Source organism: Ammodytes marinus, assembly GCF_949987685.1.
Source record: "Ammodytes marinus genome assembly, chromosome: 9".
NCBI lineage: Eukaryota > Metazoa > Chordata > Actinopteri > Uranoscopiformes > Ammodytidae > Ammodytes > Ammodytes marinus.
The window spans coordinates 10,787,130-10,808,347 of record NC_137213.1 but is presented as its reverse complement, the minus strand read 5'-3'; the positions used below and the strand labels follow the sequence as shown (position 1 = coordinate 10,808,347).

The 21,218-nt window shown below is 40.8% G+C and overlaps 2 protein-coding genes across 2 annotated transcripts; one reads left to right on the top strand and one right to left on the bottom strand.

Moving 5' to 3' along the window:
* Positions 1-891: 891 nt before the first annotated feature.
* On the top strand, positions 892-7,982 carry dapk3 (death-associated protein kinase 3). The gene is made up of 9 exons (XM_080033991.1): positions 892-947; positions 2,134-2,240; positions 3,424-3,784; positions 4,484-4,613; positions 4,806-4,854; positions 4,957-4,983; positions 5,346-5,498; positions 5,629-5,674; positions 5,959-7,982. The coding sequence occupies exons 2-9, from the start codon at positions 2,179-2,181 to the stop codon at positions 6,496-6,498; spliced, it is 1,368 nt and encodes a 455-aa protein (XP_079890117.1). The 5' UTR covers positions 892-947; positions 2,134-2,178; the 3' UTR covers positions 6,499-7,982.
* A 1,055-nt stretch (positions 7,983-9,037) lies between these two features.
* LOC307255337 (polyhomeotic homolog 3) lies at positions 9,038-20,714 on the bottom strand (the record flags this gene model as incomplete). Its single annotated transcript, XM_080034018.1, has 15 exons — positions 20,619-20,714; positions 19,184-19,380; positions 18,342-18,491; positions 18,180-18,260; positions 17,796-17,954; positions 17,565-17,654; positions 17,171-17,393; positions 12,058-12,698; positions 11,689-11,812; positions 11,299-11,579; positions 10,851-11,010; positions 10,596-10,713; positions 10,149-10,281; positions 9,522-9,804; positions 9,038-9,192 (listed from the first exon to the last, which is right to left on the bottom strand). The coding sequence occupies exons 1-15, from the start codon at positions 20,653-20,655 to the stop codon at positions 9,038-9,040; spliced, it is 2,832 nt and encodes a 943-aa protein (XP_079890144.1). The 5' UTR covers positions 20,656-20,714.
* Positions 20,715-21,218: the final 504 nt, after the last annotated feature.

Below are 21,218 nucleotides of genomic sequence, written 5' to 3'. Positions count from 1 at the left end.
GCTGCTTTAGCAATAACACATGATTTAATAACATAGGCCTATTAACACTAATTTTTTTGGTGTCTGGAAGTCGGTGTTTGTGCTCAGTCTGAATGACCTCAGCCCCTAATCCTCTGCATGCTTGATCTTGTTATTCATTGACGTGCTGCAGCGACATGATGTCATTCCATATGTTCGTCCTGCTGCCGGATATTTACCTGCAGCGCGCGACACCGGAACCTGCGAGAGTTCTGCCTTCAGAATAAGACAGGTGATTTTCCATGGTTTGAATAACTGTGAACAACTGTTATCTAAATCAGGAAACAACACTTCATTTTCATGCATTCTGGTATAAACATTAAACTTAATATATTACATTTTGCTATATGGGGAAATTGTATTGTTGCAGTTGCAAATAATGATGATAATCGAAAATCAAATGTTCATTAAAAATGAAAGATGTGCATAGTCCATCTCCTATACTGTAGGATTCCCCTATCCTGGAACTGAAGGATAGCTTCTTCAACAGTAGTGTCCACTCTCTGTACCGTCCTATGGACAGTCTGCATGCTACATTGTAAAAACATGTTTGGTCCTCATATATTTGGATCAAATATCTCTGGCATAAGCATTATTTACTCATTTACCTTTTAATGTGCACTGTCTGGTGAATTTAAAAGGGATGGATTAATTTTATTTTATTTATTTTTTAAACTCTATTGATTTACTTGTTTATTTATTCATTATGTTTATGAATACTCTAAAAATTAAAAAATATACGTAAATATCTGTTATAAGCAAACTGCGACTGCTTTTCACTAGTGGGAGCAAACCAATAAAAATACAACCGCGCCATTGGAAAGGCTTTTGTTTTGAAGGAAATAGACAAGGCGTTTATTTTTTCTCTGTCTCGAGCTTGACACTGTTCAGTTACATCGGAGAGGAATGCAGCACTAACCGACTCTACTGTAAGTACACCTTTATACTAGCAATACTTTTACTCCTTTCTTGGTCAAATATACACTCTACTGCCAGTGTTTCAGTGGCATTTGTCGCTTGTTTTCCTTATTTTCTCCTTCAGCGAGAGCCGGTGTTTTTACAGTATGTTCACGTTAGCTAGTTAACCAGCTAAGCTAGCTGTCTGTCGTCCCTACACCCTTCATTTTTTTATTTGAATGTTTTTGTTTACCTATAAACTTGAAAAGGTTTATAGGTTGTGTGTATGGCACGAGTTTCCTCTTGTGTGTGTGTCAATAGACCTTTGTGCTGTTTTAACTAATGTTATCCCGAGTAGAAAAAAACGATAAGAAAAAAAGTCACATCCTCCTGTATCACATTTTTTAACCTGCAGGGTCGCTATTCAGCCTCTTAAACAGCCTTAACCAGCGTGTTAAAAGCATAGTTTAAACGCTATAATCAGATATATACAAATATTATTTAACACCAGTCATGTTACACAGGGTTGTAATGAGAAAAAGAACACTTAGTAGTAGTTTGGTTGAGTCCCAGTCCCTTTAACATAGTCAGTGATAGCAGCAGGAGGTGATGTCAGTAGGATTGGTATGCAAAGGTCTGACATCAGCCAGAAAAACTAAATGAAAAACTACAGCTGTGCGCAGTCGAGCCAAATAAGGAGGAAAGAAGCCAAGGTACTTAGAGTTGAACTTCCATCTATGTGGAAAAAGCTCATTCTGGCTCATAATAACTAAAGACTTAAATCACAGTTTGGATCTACTAACAGGGCAGTCGGTCATGTCAACAACAATCACTGCTGTCAGTGGTTATTGGGTTCTCTCCTGAAGATCTTTAAAGACATTGATTGGGTGAAATAAAAATTAAGCCGTAAATTAAAATCTCTTAAAATCAATCTTTCAAAAGTCTTAAAAATGCTAAGACATACTGACATTTACATTGAAAAAGTAATTGGTAGCATCTATTTTTAAAACAATTTACAAATGCCTCTGGCATTAACATCACATAGATCAGTAAAGCATGATCAAGTTGCAACATTAGAATTACAATATGATTTATTGCTTTTAAGTTGTGTATTTTGAGTGACCTGTAATACATGAATGACATACCTATTAAAAAAAAACAGCTGTAGGCCCCCTGGTTTATATCTTTCTCTTTTTCTTCCTTTCTTCCTCATTGCAGGGAAATCCAAGGCTTCGATCCAATCATTGTTCCAGTCTGCTCACCATGGCTGGCTTCAGGCAGGAGGATGTGGAGATGTGTTATGACATGGGAGAGGAGCTGGGCAGGTATGTTATGCAAATGTATTACTGTATCTGAAGACATTGGTGAAATGCCCCCACTGAAGACGCAGCTGCTGATTACTCTGGACTCTTAACATGTGTCTCATGTTACACAATCCCCAGTCCTAGTTGGTGGACAAATTGTGAATGCAGCCAATACACAGTTAGGGAACTTCAGGATCTTTGTATTCATTCTACGTTTGAATGCCTTCAGAGATTCATGCATGTCTAATTAGTTGTTAGTACATACTAGCATGAGTTAATTGAGTTATTATTTGTAAAAAACATTTTAAAAAAAAAAGCTCAGATATAGCCTGGTGATACCAGACTGATCTCGCGCGAGCTTCACATTCATCGAGACACTAATGAGAAGCTCACAAGATCAGGCTAGTCTGACCAGGCTAGCTCACATACAGTATCAAAGTGAGTTCCATGAAATGTTTTGCTGCTCTCTTTTACAAGCTGTGAATGGATTGCAATCAAATCACATACTTAACAAAGTGTTTGAGAAGCACAAGCTGTAAATCATCCAAATATTTTATCTAAGGAAGTTTGAATTAGTTTTAAGTGTGTGTCAATAACATATTACATATCTTTTTTTCTCTGTGCCCAATAGTTTATAAATGAGTCATCAAATAGACTCAACTCATCTTTCAACCAGAGCTATTTTAATTCTGCAGTAATGCAGCAAAAAAAAATTACATCACTGCATCTCAATGTCCCTTTTTCACCTCGTGTGTGTGTGTGTGTGTGTGTGTGTGTGTGTGTGTGTGTGTGTGTGTGTGTGTGTGTGTGTGTGTGTGTGTGTGTGTGTGTGTGTGTGTGTGTGTGTGTGTGTGTGTGTGTGTGTGTGTGTGTGTGTGTGTGTGTGTGTGTGTGTGTGTGTGTGTGTGTGTGTGTGTGTGTGTGTGTGTGTGTGTGATATGCAGAGTCAGACATTAAGATTATATTGTTCTTGTCCGTATTGGATTATTGGTAATGGTTATTTTCCTTTTTAAACCTTTGCTAAGAAAGACAAAAAAACACCTTCTGGTTTAACCTTCTTTGAAGCCATAATCTATGAGATGTTAAAAAAGAATAATTGTGACTAACTGCCCATCAAAAGTAATCATAGCCTCAAAGAATAATGCTTATTATTGAATAATGCTTATTATTCAATCCCACCTCTTGATTCTCTCCTCCCCTGCAGCGGACAGTTTGCCATCGTGCGTAAATGCATAGAGAAGAGCACGGGCGAGGAGTACGCGGCCAAGTTCATCAAGAAGCGGCGTCTGTCGTCCAGCCGGCGCGGGGTGAGCCGCGAGGAGATCGAGCGCGAGGTCAACATCCTGCGCGAGATCCAACACAGCAACATCATCACGCTGCACGACATCTTTGAGAACAAGACGGACGTGATACTGATCCTGGAGCTGGTGTCCGGGGGAGAGCTCTTTGACTTCCTGGCAGAGAAGGAATCCCTGACGGAGGAGGAGGCCACGCAGTTCCTCAAGCAGATCCTGGACGGGGTTCACTATCTACACTCCAAACGCATCGCCCACTTTGACCTCAAGGTCAGTGCTCTGTGTTTGCTTTAGAGATGGCTGGTTTGTGAGGCTCTCGGACTACGGTCGTAGTTGACATCTTAGTGAGAACATGAAGTACTGTTGAAGGTGGAGTCAGCCATTCTGGAGAAGGCTTGTTGACAAAAATCACTTTTCGTCAAAATAATTGAATATCTCCTCACAAATGCTACCTGTCCGTACTGTGTGTGAAGTTTAAAAAAATGGTGTTAATACACAGGCTAGGCTCTGTAAAGGGACATGTTGCTAGCTACGGTGGGCCCCTTATGTTTACATACCAGTTTACAGAGCCTTGTTTATGTTGTAGTTTAAGTATCTTGCACCTTATGTGCAGAGGGATTTTTCCACTGTAAGAGAGGACAGTGTTGTAGAAAGGTAAAACTTTCAAGCTGCTTGCTATGTTGTGGTACTAAAAGGTTTTTGAATAATAATTGCGTGTCTTTTTTGCTTTACTGGCATATAAAATGTGTTTTAAAATCAGCATATGGAAGATGATACCACTCCTCATCAACATATTCTAGGCATATATTGATTATGGTTTGCCATTGCTATTTGCTACTTATAAACAGTAACCCCCCCCCCCTCTCTGCTGGCCCAGTATATGCTGAGATAAGCTGCTACTCTGTTTACTGTAGCCTCTTATTTACATGTGTGCTTGTATCAACACTTCACTCTCTCACTGTCTTTTAGCCGGAGAATATCATGCTGCTGGACAAGAACGTCCCCAACCCCAGGATCAAGCTGATTGACTTTGGGATCGCTCATCAGATTAAAGATGGAAATGAGTTCAAGAACATCTTTGGAACGCCAGAGTTTGTTGGTGAGTCTGTTGTTTCTATTCCTCTCCCGTTTCACAGAGTAGAAGAAAAACAATTCCCCAAATCTTTTTCTGTCCTGCTTGTGTGCCCGCGTTGGCAACTTGAAGCGAAACCTCGGAAGTGAATGATGGTGGTGCGTCTCAGGCCTCCACATCTGCTTTGAATTAAAGTGTTCATTCCTCTGTGATTCACAGCGCCCGAAATAGTCAACTACGAACCGCTTGGACTGGAGGCGGACATGTGGTAAGATGGCAACATGTTCTTATTTTCCCCCATTCCTTCTAAAGCTGTTCACTGACCCATGTGAACGTTTTAATTCACCTTTGTTTCTTCTCTTCTCTGCAGGAGCATCGGCGTAATCACATACATCTTGTGAGTACTGCTTCTAATCACGTAGTAAATCACTGAGCTCCTCATCTTGTGTGTTTTATATCAAGGTTCCCCACGGATCCTTAAACGGCATTGAATTCATTAATCTAAAAATAAGTCTGTGATTTAAATGAAAATTTCTTAAATTGAACTTTCAGAAGTCTTTTAAAAAGTTGAAACATTGGGGGTACACTTTTATTTATTTTTTTATTCTGACTTAACAATTGATATCAGACTCTTTATGCAGTTTTTTGTTCTTGTAAAATTGGTCTTGAATTCATCCCGATTGGCATCAAGAAAGTCTTAAATCTAAGTTGTAGGAAACTTGTGTAAAAATAAGTCCTTCCTTTGTGTCCTTCCTGCAGGCTGAGTGGTGCTTCACCATTTCTGGGTGAGACCAAGCAGGAAACCCTGACCAACATCTCAGCTGTCAACTACGACTTCGATGAGGAATACTTCAGCAACACTAGCGAACTGGCCAAGGACTTCATACGCCGACTGCTGGTCAAGGATCCCAAGTATGAAGCCTTTCATTATTGATTTTATTTTTTTGCCCAAAAGTAAAGAAGAAAAATCTCTGTGAAAACACATTTCAGTGTCTGCTGTGTCATCTTCTTACTTGTGGATATTTTTTTTCCTTCTTTCCAGGAAGAGAATGAAGATCAATGACAGCCTTGAACACTCATGGATTAAGGTGGGTGGTGTTTTATGCAGCATTTATGTTTGCGGAAGTAGTGTAACATTCAAAATCTGGTCAACAGAGATGAAATGCTCTGCTGTACATGTGCCAAAACATGTTGGAAACAAATTACATTTTCATTATTCACAGTGCTGAGATATTAATTGATTGATTAATTGATTTTATCAGATTTAAAAAATAAAAAAAACTTTCATTCATCTGGATTGGTATCGTTCTCAAATATGGGTCAGGATATCCATTTTGTATTTCATGCCTTTTTCCACCTGTCCCTCTCCCAGGTGATCAAGAGGCGAAACGTGCGGCAGGAGGAGAGGGACCAGAAGGCAGAGCGCCGGCGGCTGAAGACAACTCGTCTGAAGGAGTACACCATCAAGTCTCACTCCAGCATGCCGCCCAACAACACCTACGTTAACTTTGAGCGCTTCTCCCAGGTGCTGGAGGAGATAGCAGCCGCAGAGGAAGGCCTGAGGGATCTGGAGAGGAACCAGCGCTCCTGTCGCGAGGACGTGGCCGCTCTGCTCTCCATATACGAGGAGAAAGAGGGTTGGTACAAAGAGGAGAACCAGAGCATCTCCAGCGACTTGAGCCACATCCGCACAGAGCTGCAGCGCACCCAAAGCCAGCGCAAGAAGACCCAGGAAGAGGCCCGGCTCACAATGCAGGCCGCCAACATCCTCAAGCGTAAGTTCGGGCGTCTGGAAAACCGCTACGAGTTCCTAGCAGAGCAGGTGGCGTCAGAGGTGCGCTGGGTGGAGGAGCTGGTCAAGTCCATTTCTGTAGAGACGGGGGGTGGCCCGGTCACTGGGAGCACGCCCTGAAAAAGCTAGGCTGACAGCCCCAACTATGACACTTTAAATCTCAAGTATCCTCCGGCCCATTTGAATGGGTCAGCTGTCATCATAAGCTGCTGCTGCTGCCCATCGGGAAAAAGTGTCCCAAACCCTTATTATGTCACGCTAGAGAATAACCAGCAAGAAAGCAGAGAGGCAATATGTTGAATGCATTCCCCAACGAAAAAGGCTCATTCCTGTTTTTTTTTTACATTTATTTATAATTTTTTTTTAATAGATTTTACGTTCTGTTACTTGACTGCCATGCGTCGTACAAAACACTATCTGTTTCTCTTTTTTTGAGTGAGTATTGCAAATGGAAAATTAACTCATTTTTCTTAAAGGTGCAGTGTGTAATAAAGGTTAAGATGTATTTAGTTATCTATTCTATAGTACTTCATCTTCGTCTTCCAACAGTCGCATTTTTTTATTTTTATATTTCAATTTCTCCCAGGCTTTATAATCCTTAGACGTATGGTCACATCCTCAGGTTATTGGCGAGTCACATGGAGAAAGCTTCAAAATTATACAGTTTATATGTTTTCACAGAGTTCAGGTCATTTTTTAATTTCTCCGCTTATATTTCAGATTTGATTATAGCTGGCGTTAAAATTCTGTCATATGCCGGCGACAAAGAATCAACTTTAAAAGATGCAATAAACCCTAAGCTTACAGAAAAGAAAGATATAAGGTAACTTTATTCAACAGATCTGTGATTTTTTTTCTTAATAGTTTCCTGGAAATAATTTGGTTATATTTATAAAGAAATTTTTTTTTAATACATTTTGTTGACAGAAATTTTTGGAACCTTATATCCTTCATATAAACAGACAGATATGTTTGTTTGTAGACACAGTTTGCATTCATCCTCTGACTGAAGCTCTCAAATTACCAGCTGATCATTCTCTGCTTTATCTATCATTAGTAAACACATTACATGGTTATTTCCAGGAAGTTATTTGGAAATTACTTAACAGACCTGTGAAATAAATGAGATTTTACCTGATTTCGAATGTATAAACTCATCTATGCAGTGCCTGTAAACTGATGGACCGTGTTGCCTCTGCGAGCGCTCATCTGTCATCCAGTTCATGACATTTCGTATCACATTGATATCGCTCAATGTCTTAAAACTTTTTGCACAGTAGCCTTGTGAACCAAATAGTGTGCATGGAAACCTCCTCTATATATGCTGTAATCTCTGTTACTGTTTCAGTTTTTTCCATTCCAGACCGTCTCTGCAAACATTCCATCGATAAGTTTTCACATCCAGGCAGCACATTCCCCATGTATAGCGTAGAAAGCGTATGATATCTGATATATTCTGTAGTATTTTTCAGTAGAGAAATGTACTCACTTGCACTTAAATGATTATAGCAATGCTCCAAATATCAATTTTAATCTGTCTCTTAGGTGTAAGAAAGAGCTGTAAAAGTGAACTGTCAAATAAATAAAGTTATCACTGATGGCGAGTCGTGTTTATGTGTCATTATTGTTTGAGTTATACCAGGTGATAATACAGAGGTAAGTGCACAAATAATGTTTATGGTACATGTTCTTTCTGCCTCTAATTGTAAGAAGGTGAAATGATAAATATGATCATTAAGTACTTCCTTCACCACTCTTATATACCAATTATTTTAATGTTTACATATTTTTTTGACATATGGAATGTGGACGTGTAAGGCTTAATCAATGGTCAAACTGTAATCTTTTTTTACAGGGAAGAGGACTCAGAAGGAACAATTGGGATTATGTCTGCATGCTTTGTCCTTTGACTAGTCTCGCCAGACTACAGCAAGTAGTATCCTTTGACTGCAGCATTGCAACTGTATAAATTGTGCCCTCTGGTGGTGATTCAACAAAACACAAGAAATGTCCTTCATGTGGTTGAACCTAAAAGCATAAACCTTGTATTGCTTTTGTACTTAACACGTTTTTGTGTTGTCAACATTGACTCAGCAAGGTTTCCATAGAAGTTTGGTATCACAAAACCACAAAAACAGTGCAGAATATTTAAATGGTTTTATTTGTATAATAATTATGGCAATAATAAATAGTTCATAAATAACATCAGTTTGGTTCCATCAAGTCATTACAACTCAACTGTTTGCTGATGATAAGTGTATTAAAAACTTCCTCTCTGTTTTGTAAACTTTGAAATTGTACAGCATCCGGTACCTTTCATGTGAAACAATGTAAAGTTGTTGTCTTTGTTTTTTTTTTTACAAATGATACAAAGGACCTTTAAAAACCATTTTGAAACAAATGGATAACGGGAGCTACAGTAAACTGCTACAATCACTACGATGAAAATGAGGAGAAAAAATCAGCTGAGTTTGGACTTCACTCGAGTGCGACACACAAGCAACTGTGAGTGAAATCCTTGGCAGTGGTCGAGGGACAAAACCGCAGTCTGTGCGTTAACAATATCAACATGATCAGCTCTGTGTTTGCGTCCTTCTCTTTTTCGTCATCATTACAAAAATCCGTTCTTGGGGGGCGAGAAGCAAACACGTTAACTTGTTCATGTGTCTTTCAGAGAGTTGATATGGGCGCAGATTTTGAGTGCAGGTCCCAGTCTGAGGTTCATGGTGCTGACCAGGTGTTCCTCCGTGAGAAGCAGCAGAGCCTGGCCATCTATTTCCTGGGAGCGAAACTGAGCGGCTGCATCCTGACCACCTGCAGAAAACACAAGAGAGAGTGAGTGTGTTTCTCTGTCTGTTGTCATTTTTAATGATTCATTTCAAACAACAAGGTATTTTTTGAGGGCAATTTTTGCCATAAAGTATAGTTGAGAGATAGGACGGAAATGTACGGAGAGAGAGAGAGCTTGACTCGAAGCGTCAATATTGTGGTTCATGTGGTGTCTTTAACCTCAACCCCCATATTAAAACTTTCCAGTTGTAAAAAAATTAGCCGTGGTCTAGAGTTACATTCTTAAACACAGTAGGCTACTAAGCAACTTATTCATTTTCAAAGACCAAAAGAGGCTCAAGTCACGGCGGTACCTGGCAGGGAGTTGATGTAAGAAAACACTTGTTCCACGCCCCACTGAGACGGACGGCCGACGTCTTCTGCTTCTCCATCAGAAACATTAATAGTTTCCGTGGTCCCTTGCTCCGGCTCTCTCTCCTGCTCTCTCTCTCTCGCAGCCTGTTTCCGCAGCCTGGTCGTCATGGGAACGGGAGGTTCCTCTTCCTCCTCCTCCTCTTCCTCCCTTTCTCCCTGCTGCTCCTCTTCATCCTCATCCCCATCTCTCGGTGAGCCTCGTCGAGTTGATTCATCACGAGCCTTTGAAACACAAAGGACAAATCAGACAAATACTGTGTCTCTGGTGTGTGTTGGTACAGACTACTTACAGTGAACAACCAGGTTTTAGCCAGAAAATGTTGCTTTAAACCAAACATGCTGAAACAAATGTAATGTAATGGTTTGATTGTCATATTCCAAAAAAAGAAAAGTTTAATTTAGAGGAATGCATTACAGTATTTTAAACGTTCTAAATGTAATCAGAATCCAGGAGTCTCCTTCGATGCTTTGCTCCTGTCAGATGCAGCTGTTGCCAAGAGAGACCAGTGATCCCTGCAGCACTTGTGCACTCTGCGATAAGAAACCAGTCAGTGCTGTTAACTGACCTGTAGTCTCAGAAAGTGTTCTCTGGAGGCTCCGTTGACTCTGCTGGGGGGTCGTCCTCTCCTGCCTGTCGGCCTGGGACCCCAGCGACCTGCTCTGGGCACGGTGATACGCTTGGTGCGGCTCACACTGAACCTAAGCACAAAGCGCTAAATTAGATTCATTCAGCACTTTGAAAAGTCCCTCCTTTATATACTGTACTATTGGGAACATTTGAACCTTCAGTTCATCGTAAAGATTCAAATCAAAATCAACAACTTTGGAGATACATGGTTTGCAAAGGACCGGAGGGGAATGTTGACATTTTAATCTGAAAAGCTTTTCAGACAAATGAAGTGCAATAACATTTTCTTCTGAGATGTTGTGGAGTAGAAGTACACAGGTGCATGAAATGGAAATACTCAAACATACGTACGTATGTGTACTCAACGTGTGCGTGACTTATTTACCTTCTGACACAGGTCATGGAGCAGAAGCGTTTGGAGCGAAGAAACGTGTGAGCGAAACCTCTGCTGCCACAGAACTCACACTGCAGCACGACAGGCTCACTGTCCTCCAGCTCTGCAACTGCATAGTACCAGCTGTAAGTCCCACATCACACACATATATACAGTACACACACACACACACACACACACACACACACACACACACACACACACACACACACACACACACACACACACACACACACACCACCTCACCATCTGCTGCAAGGTCGTCGTTTTCCATCTCAGAGTCGCTTGAATCTGACTGGTCAGCGTCCAGTGGACTGTCCTCGGCCTCTGCGTCCCCATTGGTTCGTATCTCCTGGGATTCAGGAAGTGAAGCATGCTGGTCTGCAAACAGCATAGAGGGGACCACCTGTATTAGGAAGTCCATTTAGAAAGTTACATAACATATACTGAAATAGAAAGAGACATAAGTGCTGTGTAGATACATATTTTTGTTAAATCTTATGATATGAAGTTATACTTTACTAAATCCTAAATTACTGCATTGTGACCGTCATGCAGCGTAAACACTACACTAGAGTAAACCGATGCTAGAGCCCAAATGTGTATTAATCCGCTGTGAAAATAGTCCCAAACATATTCACTATTTGCTCCTTTTTTTGTATAGTTTGCTAAAAACCACAGTTTCCACATTTACCGGAAACGGCTCCAGCCCCTCTCGGATGACGAAGCCCTCCACGAGGTGTGTTAGGACCTGGGTTGTGAGTATCCTGTTTGGGCTTCCAGATGGGTGGGATGGGGAGGAGGGGGGCTGGATCGGGCCTCTGTACGCTGCTGCCAAGACGGGCGGAGGTAGAGGAGGAGATGGAGGGGGAGGGCTGGTGCTACTTTTGGAGGTGATGAGTTGGGACGGATCTTCTTCCATCACTTGTGACCTGATCACCGAGCGACTGGATACAATGGAGGACGACCCCATCACTGCTGAACAATAAGAGGCATTAAAGATAAGAGAACCAGGCCTACATTTTCAAATGATCTTGATTTCATTAAATCTATTGTCAATCCCTTAGTTAGTTTCATATATTACCTTCACCATTCTGCTTAGGAGGCACAGCGAGGGGTGTAGGGATCCTGTCTCTCTGTTGACTGGGAGAACATTCAGCTCTCCTCTCCTCGGAGCTCAATCCGTTCACTTTGCATGTTTGCCCCGACTGAAATTCAACAACAAAGCTTTTAGTCAAAATAACACAAACTCAAACAAGGCAAATCTTCAAAATACTTTATTTGTCTGTGCTCCACGTAGAAAATATAGAACAAAATAAACTAAAATACAATAAAAGTTTGAGCAGAATATATACACACAAGGGAGGTAGACTCTTAAAGTCACTCCAAATCTTTACATGTGCACAAGTAGTTGTAGTAGTAGCAAATCTGAACCACCGCATAACCGTCTCACCAATGGCGTATCACTGCGTCTGACCGGATGCATTTTCAGGTCGACTGCCACCGTCTGCGGAGGGGGCAGGTTCTGGTAGGGCATCTGGGCCAGAGCCTCCGCCACGGGCAGCTCCCGCTCCGTCAGCAGCACCTGACCCGACCGGACGGCCAGCGCCCGGATGGAGTGAAGGGACAGACCGTGGAGTGAGGCTGGGGGGTTGAGGGTCGGCCTGGGCAGAAGGGTGAGGGGTGGAGGGGGAGGGGGAGGCTGGTTATGAACCTGGGGGAACAGAGTCCTACGCTGTGGGGCTGCCAGCAGAGGGGGAGGCTGAGGCTGGATGGTCCCAGTCTGAGTTGAGGATGATAATGTACTGGTGAAAAATGGAGAAGAAGAAGAAGAAAAAGGAGGAGGGGCATGGGTGTCGTTGTTGGTTTGTGTTTGGGTACTGGGAGTGCATAGTCTTTTTACGGACAGAGCAAGAGGGTGTGAGGTGGGTTCTTGAGGTGCCACTCTGAGGGCAATGGGCTGGAGCTGCCGGTGGTTGGGAGGGCCTACTGTAGTCTGCTGGAGGAAGAGCTGGTGGTGGGCCAGACACGGGCCTGGGGGACATGATAGCTGCTGCTGCTTGACCAGAGCGTGGGTCTGCATTGGAGAGTAGGCTGCTGGGAGAGACATGCATAGGCAGACACAAACAAATAAATAAGGATCTCTTCATAATGATTGACCAGAAAGTAAAAGAACCCTTAACACTCCTGTGAAGGTTCATGCATTAAAAACTGTGAGAAGTGAGATGATACCTACATTTACATGCACATTTGTACTGTGGCACTTATTAAAGATGGAGTCAGTGATTCTGGAAAACGTTTGCTGTCAAACAATTTCTTCATGAACAGCTTCCTGCAAGCCGCATATTTTGTGTGCTGAAAACAAATCTGGTGTTACACACAGCCTAGACTCTAAAACTGGTATGTAAACAAAGGGTTAACAAAGGGGGCCCACTGTAGCAAGCAAAATGTATGTTTACAGAACCTAGGCTGTGTATTACCACTGGATTTTCTTTTCAGAGCACACACGGTAAACATACAGGTAGCTGATTTTACAACAAACGTTCTCCAGAATCGCTGAACCCACCTTTTAAGACTGAATCACAGGTGCTTTCTTTTTTTTTTTTTTAATTGTATTTATTGGGTTTTTCAGGTTTTATACAGGGAAAGAAAAAAAAATGCATGTTAAGTTGAGGAAAGTTAAGATAATAACAGATCAACTTAATTATACATGGCATCTGCTAGGTTTTGCTATGTGGCATAGGCAGTACAGCATATCTCCTTAAATTACAGCATCAATTACGTGTTGTATAGGGAAAGGATTAATTCCATATGACACAATACACAGTCTAGAGATTACACAAAAATGATATGCCATCCAATTTGACATCTCTTATAATCGGGTTAGAACAGACAGGCAATAAAGGGTGGCCCGGTAGGTAACAACCGGACCCAAGAGAACCGTAGAATACACATAACATTTTGAGTGATCATGTATAAATAAGAGCTTTTTGTATACTTTCCAAATAATTAACAGATAAGATGAAGATGCAACAGAAAAAACTGAAAATAAAAAAAATTAAAATAAAATAATAATAAATAAATAAATAAAATTAAAATAAAGATAATAATTTAAATAATTAGGTGGTACAGTACAGATACACCCAGCTACACATTTGAGAAATCAATCCAGGCTTGCCATGTTTTAAGGAATCTCTGTGGATTACCTCTTACATTATATGTGATCTTCTCCAATGGCATGCATTGGTTGATTTCATTCAACCATTGTGAGTGGCTGGGAGGATCCTCAGCAATCCATTTAGATAAAATACATTTTTTTGCAGCTGTTAATGCTAGACCAAAAAAGTTAGCCAGATAAACAGAATTGAAATGCAGAGTGGAGTGATCTCCCAGTAGTACCATTGAAGCTGAAAGGCTAAATTCCATGTTTAAGACCTTCTTAAGTGTATCTTCTATAGCCTCCCACCATAAGCCTAATTTTGGGCATGTCCAAGTCATATGTAAGAGGTTCCCAATCGCAATTTTACATCTAGTACAGTTTGGAGAAGTATTACTCTTGAAACGGCTTAACTTTTCAGGAGTGTAAAAGAATCTATGGATTGTTTTAAAATTACAGAGTTTGTATCTTACACTAACATAGTCTTTGTGTGCATCCCTAAACAATAGAGACCACTGATCGTCATCAAACTGCAAACCAAGGTCGCTTTCCCATTTTCTTCTGACCAAATTAGTGTTGGCTTTGCTATGTGCTACTAAGAGATTATAAATCAGGGAAATATGTTTTCGACCTATTTCTTTGGTTAATAATGATTCCAGCTTAGAGAGCTTTGGTTTATCCAGTGAGCCACCCAGTTGTGATTTTATATAGTGTCGCATTTGGAGATATCTAAAAAAAATGAGTGGTAGGAATTTGGTAGATCTCTTTCAATTGTTGGAATGACATGAGTGTGTCGCCATGATATAGGTGATCAATCTTAGTTATATTTTTCTGGGCCCAAACTCTAAATCCATGGTCTTTTTGCACAAATTCTAATGATGAGTTGGACATGATAGGTGTAAGTGGAGACAAAGAAGGTTTACATTCTAAATAACGATTAACTTTGCACCAAATTTTAATTGAATGAATTGTAATGGGGTTGTCTGTGTACTTCTTTATATTTTTATTATTAAAACAGTATGGGATATGGGATAGGTCGTCTCTATCTAGGATATGGCTTTCTATCTGTGTCCAGGAGGGGGATTCAATTCCTCCAAACCAGTAAAAAATTGGTCTGAACTGGGCAGCCCAGTAGTACAGCTGCATATCAGGGAGCCCCAGTCCTCCTCTCTCTATTGGTAAACACAGGGTTGATCTTTTAATTCTCGCGACTTTGTTACACCATATGAACTTTCCCACCATAGTGTTGTATTTATTAAAGAAAGAGTCTGGAGGATCAGCTGGTATTGACTGGAATAAGTATACAAGTCTCGGGAGTATATTCATTTTAATAACATTTACTCTACCCATCAGACTTAAAGGGAGGGTAAATAATTGAGTTTGTATAAGTTATTAATGTTACTGTCCGTCACAATTCCAAGATATTTGATCTTGGGCTTAACCTGGAAGGGAGGATGATTAATTGACGTTGGGAGACCTGGTTTAGTCAATGAGAGGATCTCGCTCTTACCCCAGTTAATTTTGTAGCCTGAGAAACTACTGAAGTTGTCAATTAGGTTTAATAAGGCTTTAAGTGAGGTATCCGGGTGGGTTAAAAATAAAACGATGTCATCGGCGTATAATGATATTTTGTGTATATTATTTCCAATTGAAATTCCCTTTATGGCATTGTCTTCTCTTATTTTTTGGGCGAGTGGTTCCAGGATAAGAGCAAATATTAAGGGGGATAAAGGGCAGCCTTGCCTGGTGCCGCGACCAATAGCAAATGCGTCTGATACAGTTCCATTAGTGCTCACTCTAGCTCTAGGTTTGTCATACAGAAGTCTAATGCAGTCAGTAAAATATCTGCCAAAACCAAAGCGTTCAAGGACTTTAAACATATAACACCACTCTACACGGTCAAATGCCTTTTCGGCATCTAGCGAGGCAATTACGGGTGAACCACTTAAATTTCCTGTCTGTGAAATTATGTAGAAGAGGCGCCGAAGGTTGTTCATGGATACTCTATTTTTAATAAAGCCTGTCTGATCTTTATGTACAAGAAAGGGAAGATGATCCTCCAGCCTTGTCGCTATAGCCTTGGCATAGACTTTGCTCTCAACCGAGAGCAAGGAAATAGGGCGGTAGGAGCCTGTGAGTTCCGGGTCCTTTTCTGGCTTGCAAATTAATGTGATAAGGGCCTCCTGGATTGTTGGGGGTAACATTTTAGTATCAATTGAATGTTGGTACATGTCTATTAGGGGGTTCAATAGAAGATTATGGTATTTTTTATAAAACTCTGGAGTGAAACCATCTAGCCCTGGGGCTTTTCCAGACTGAAGAGACATAAGAGCTTTGAAAATTTCAGTCCTGGATAGTGGTTGTTCTAACCTAGCCCTATCTGTTTCGGATAACTTCGGTAATTTCAATGAGGATAGGAATGTCTCACATTTATCAGCAGTATTCTCAAATTCTGATCAGTATAAGCTCTTGTAAAACTCTTGGAAACAATCGTTAATCTCTTTTGGGTTACACGTAGTAGTATTGTCAGTTTTTTAACTTTATGAATCATTGATGCTGACATTTGCTTTTTCAGTTGCCAAGCTAGTAGTTTGTTGCCCTTATCCCCCAGTTCATAATATCTCTGTCTAGTCCTGAGTAATGCTCTCTCAGTTTTATAAGTGTTGGAAATATTGTATTGGTTGCGTTTTCTCAAGAGAGTCTTGTGTAAACCTTCTGATCTTGTTTTAAAGTGTTCCTTTTCCAGTCTTTTTATTTCAGCCTCTAGAGTGTCCAGTTTTTTCCAAGATTCTTTTTTAATGTGACTAGAGAAAGATATTATCTGCCCTCTCAGATAGGCTTTAAGCGACTCCCAGAGGATAGAAGGAGAAGGGGCGGTCCCAGAGTTTATCTCTAAAAATAGTTTGATTTGGGAAGTAATGAATTTATCAAATTCTGGGTTGTGTAGCAGAACAGGATTAATTCTCCATCTATAAAATTTCTGAGAATTATCTCTTGGAACAATTGTTAAAGAAATAGGGGCATGGTCAGACATAACACGGGGGAGATATTCACAGCTACTTATTCTGTGGACCATTGTCATGGATATAATAAAATAATCTATTCTGGTAAAAGAGTTATGTACAGGAGAAAAAAAAGAGTATTCCTTATTTTTGGGGTGTGCAAATCTCCAAATTTCACATAGTCCCAGTTCCTTAATCGAAGAATTGATAATTTTTCTTGATCTACATTTTGCTGGGCTTTTATCAGAAGAGCGGTCCAACTTGGGGTCAAGGGTCAAGTTAAAGTCCCCCCCAATAATTATCACCCCTTCCACATCGCTGAGTTTTAAAAATAAAGACTGGAAAAAACACAGGTGCTTTCTAATAACCGTCCTTTTAATCCTCAGTATTTGATCACATCAGCTCACCTGGGGTTATAATCTGCGGTCCTGTGGCCAGCCGGGCGGCATCTACTGGTCCTGTGTCTGTTGAGGCGTCGGTCAGCTGGTTGGTCTTCAGGGCGCAGATCGACGTCTTGCATAAAGACGCGGCTGGAGTCAGAGCTTGGGACTGGGTGGTGGGCTTTAAAATCACATTGTGGGCTGTGGCCAGGGACCCAGGCAAGTGGGCACGCAGAGCTAGATTCTGCACCTAAATATAAAAGCAAAATGAAGTAACTCCATTAACCGTGCTTTATCAAAACCCAATCTTCAATTCTTACTTATGACATATCTTTGAGTTTTTGCAATGTGGCTCATGCGCAAGTGTCTTATGTTGCAGTCTTGAGGCATGCATGGGTTTTGTGCCTGGCAAAGTTTGTACCTGAGAGGAGGTAGGTAAAGAGGAGCAGGAGGTGACAGCAGGATGGTCTGACTGGACTGCAGACACCGTGGCTGCAGGGGTTAGAATAAGCTAAAGAAAAAAGGCAGGGAGAGAGACAAGTGGCCAGTTCATTAAAAACAAAGTCACTGCCTGAGAACAACAAAGCAGTCATGCCGTTTTAAAGTATACGAGCATGGCAAACAACTTGAGATGTTAGAATAAAGTTTATACCATCTGAGTGCGGAGGTACATCTGAGCTTGGTTACAGTTGGCCGGTCTCTTTCCCAGGAGCATGGCCTGCTGGGAAATGGTGGTCGCTGCACCAGTGGAGTTGGATGTTTGGGTTCGGCCAATCAGCTGTGCCGTCACTGGAGATGCTGGTAGAGTAATCTGGATTTTGGGGCGACATGATGATGAATGATAAAAAGAAACACGCAGAGGTTAAAGTTACTAGGAACCTTCAGTGTTTGTTGATTCTTCTCGTTTGCTGTTAAAGGTCATTTATGATCATCAGAGGAAAAATATGACTCTTTCAAAAACATTTAAAAGTTCATAGTCCCTTTAATGTTTGTGTTCCGAGCAGGTCGGATTGATAAAAGGGACACTGACCCTTACCGAGTTTTGTGAAACCCCGGCGGACTGATGAACTAAACTGCCGCTGGATGAAGAAGGCGGCTGCCTCTGACAGACTGAAGCCTGAAAACGCATTGGAGAGAAGTTAACATTACACACAGAATTCCTGGTGCTTACACCAACACATGACCGAGTTGATCTGACCTGCTGTATGGAGGCCAGACTCTGCTGCTGCTGCTGCTGCTGCTGCAGTGCTGCTGTTTGCAACATGAGGTGCTGCTGCTGGGCTGCGTACATCTGATGCAGGTACTGGGCTGCCATGCTCTGAGGTCTGTGGATGGCGTGCTGGATCACCTGTTGGGTCACATGACAAAAACCAAATGTGTGCCATGTCACAGAGGGTAAACACAATAAGAACAATAACCTTTCAAATAATTGATACATGAGATTGTTTGACAGTGTTACCAGTAGCATCATCGGCAGCATTAAACAAAATATATATGATACAGTATAGGCCCACTTAATGTTATTGTAGACGGTTGCATTAGAGAAAACATTTGGCAAGTTGTTTTCATTTAAAACTTTAAGTAGACACGAGTCTTACTTTTACTCGAGAAGAAGGTTAATGCGGTACTTTTACTAGAGTACATTTTTGTCTGTAATTTTTTACTTTGACTTAACTAAAGAATTTGAGTGCACTGGTCATGGGTACTGTCTATTACATGGACTCATCTCTAATGAATAAATCTAGCAGAGGTCCAAGTTACTGTCTATGACTTGGACTTCCTGCAAGTCAAGTGAAATAAGGCACAGCAGTCTCTGGACTGTCTATTACTTGAACATCCTGTCTGTCAAATCAAACAATGAGTATGATAAATGTCTCAAGTAGGGCTATTGTCTAATACCTGGACTCCTCTCAAATGAAACCATATATGCAGTCATCCAAGGTGATATTTCAATGCATGCTGAGGTCCCAGGGGAATGTCTATTAACTGGACTACATTCAGTGCCAAATATATGCAGAGTTCACGGGTTCTATCTATTACCTGGACTGCCTGTCTGTCGGGTGAGATGATGCTGAGGGAAGTAGAGGGCGCCTGGGTGCAAATGGTGTTGTTGGAGCTGACTGTTGCCATGGTGACTGTGGTGATGGCGGCTACAGTCCTATTAGTGTCTGCCTGCTTCTCTCCGGGGCTCTGCCTTTCCATCTCCTGGGTCACACACACATTTAGAAATGGGAAAACTGTGGAGGTGAAATTGAAGAGTTAAATAAAACAGTTTGAAACAGGGTATTGAAGCTGTAACTCATTTCTCAACTGACTCTCTGCTTTAACTACTAAAATAGGTGTTGGTTTAATACAAAATATAACAGTGTTTATGCTGCCAAAAGTTAAACATTGTTATATTAATAGCCAACAGACTTGAGGAGGTTATTTTCCCAGTCCAGATTCAAAACATCAACACAACATTCTCCGTCTCACTTATAGGACTCTTGATTGGTAAAAATAACTGAAAGGTATCTCTGTGATCTTGTTTTGAAAATGGGAAGTCATTTGTCCAGATCTTCCTAAATGAAAGGCTTTTTCTAACATGTGGTTTTGCAAATATGTTGTGAAAACATTTAGCCAATAGAATAGATGCGTGAATAACACTTTAATTATTCATGAAACATGGAGAAAAATCTCCCTTTTTTATTTTTACTGCATTGCTTCAGTTTGGTCTTGACTTGCAACGTCTTAAAAAAAAGCACAAAAATAATTGAAATAATAATCAGTGAGAAGTTTAATTTATAAAGAAATATGTGCTGATAAAATGATATCCAACTTTACTATCCCCATCTTTTTTAAATATTTTTCTGTTAAAGTACAAGTTTTGTTAAATAAAAAAAAATTATAAAAAAAATATCCCTTTTAAATTCCATTTGAGGTATACTTTTTTATGATTTTCGCTATATTGTTCCTATAACTGATAACATGAAATGGATGTATGTAAGCTGTAAAAACATTGCTATGAGACCTAATTAATGCGTTTGAAAAAGGTCAAAATGGGTGTAAAGGGTTATTTTGTCTGTAGAGAGACAAAACATCAGACAAAGGCGCTACAATACTGCAGGGGTTTGTTTTACTTTCGCGTGCTGATAAAGCCAGCTCAATATGAGTAAAATATGTTTATGATATTGATATTATAACATGAGCAAGCCTTCAAATATTCAAATGTTGCCATATTTCATGAGGCTAAACATTGATGATCTCCAGGGCTGTTGCAGCTTGAATATTGATTTTTGCTTTTTGCTGCAGAGACGGTTTTAGCCAATTAAACGCCGGCAGTATATTCTCTACAAACCCTGAACGATCACAAATGAGCTTCAATGCACTGTCCATAATTTAGGAAGATTCGGATAATACATTCAACACATCAGGATTTCATAATCTGTCGGTCTGCCTCTCACGCTCAGGCTTGTATGCATGCACAATCATTCACCTCTTGTCGGCGTTACCTGCCTTGTATTGGAAGACATGGGCCATCATCAGGAACCCCGGCACATTGTCCCAGTCATGAAGCCCACTGATGCGTCAGTATACTGTCTAAAATGGAGATTTGAAAAAATTAAAAAATAAATAATCTGACGCTATAGCAAGGCAATAAAAAAAAAGCGTTGACACAGCACCGCTCGCAGTGCGGGAGGACCTTCCACAGCCGGCGAAGCTGCGCTGATTGCACGGATGGTCCCGGTGATGCTCGCCCCGCTTCAGTGGCTTTTCATCCGCTTTGAATGGCTTTTGTGCGGGGAATCCCCGAGGCAGGACATCACAGACAGAGAGATGCGTCAGGGAGAGTTTCACTATAGTGAGACACAGCCTCATGAGCAGAAATTACTCAAATTAATAATATAATAGCATATAATATGATTTTCACTTCATATTTGTAGGCTATACAACAGAAACAAAACCTTTTTCCTGCAAATGTGACTGTTAAACATAGGCTTCTCCAGACCAGGTTATTGCTCTGCAGACATTCATTTCTGTTTGAAAACTGCATCATCAGAAAGTTGTTGAAACGTTTCACAGTGCATTCTAGTCT

Coding starts and splice junctions, on each gene's coding strand:
- dapk3 (XM_080033991.1), top strand. CDS start 2,179: ATGGCTGGCTTCAGGCAGGAGGATGTGGAGATGTGTTATGACATGGGA. Junction 4,614..4,805: donor TGGAACGCCAGAGTTTGTTG/GTGAGTCTGTTG, acceptor TGTGATTCACAG/CGCCCGAAATAGTCAACTAC. Junction 4,855..4,956: donor GGACTGGAGGCGGACATGTG/GTAAGATGGCAA, acceptor TCTTCTCTGCAG/GAGCATCGGCGTAATCACAT.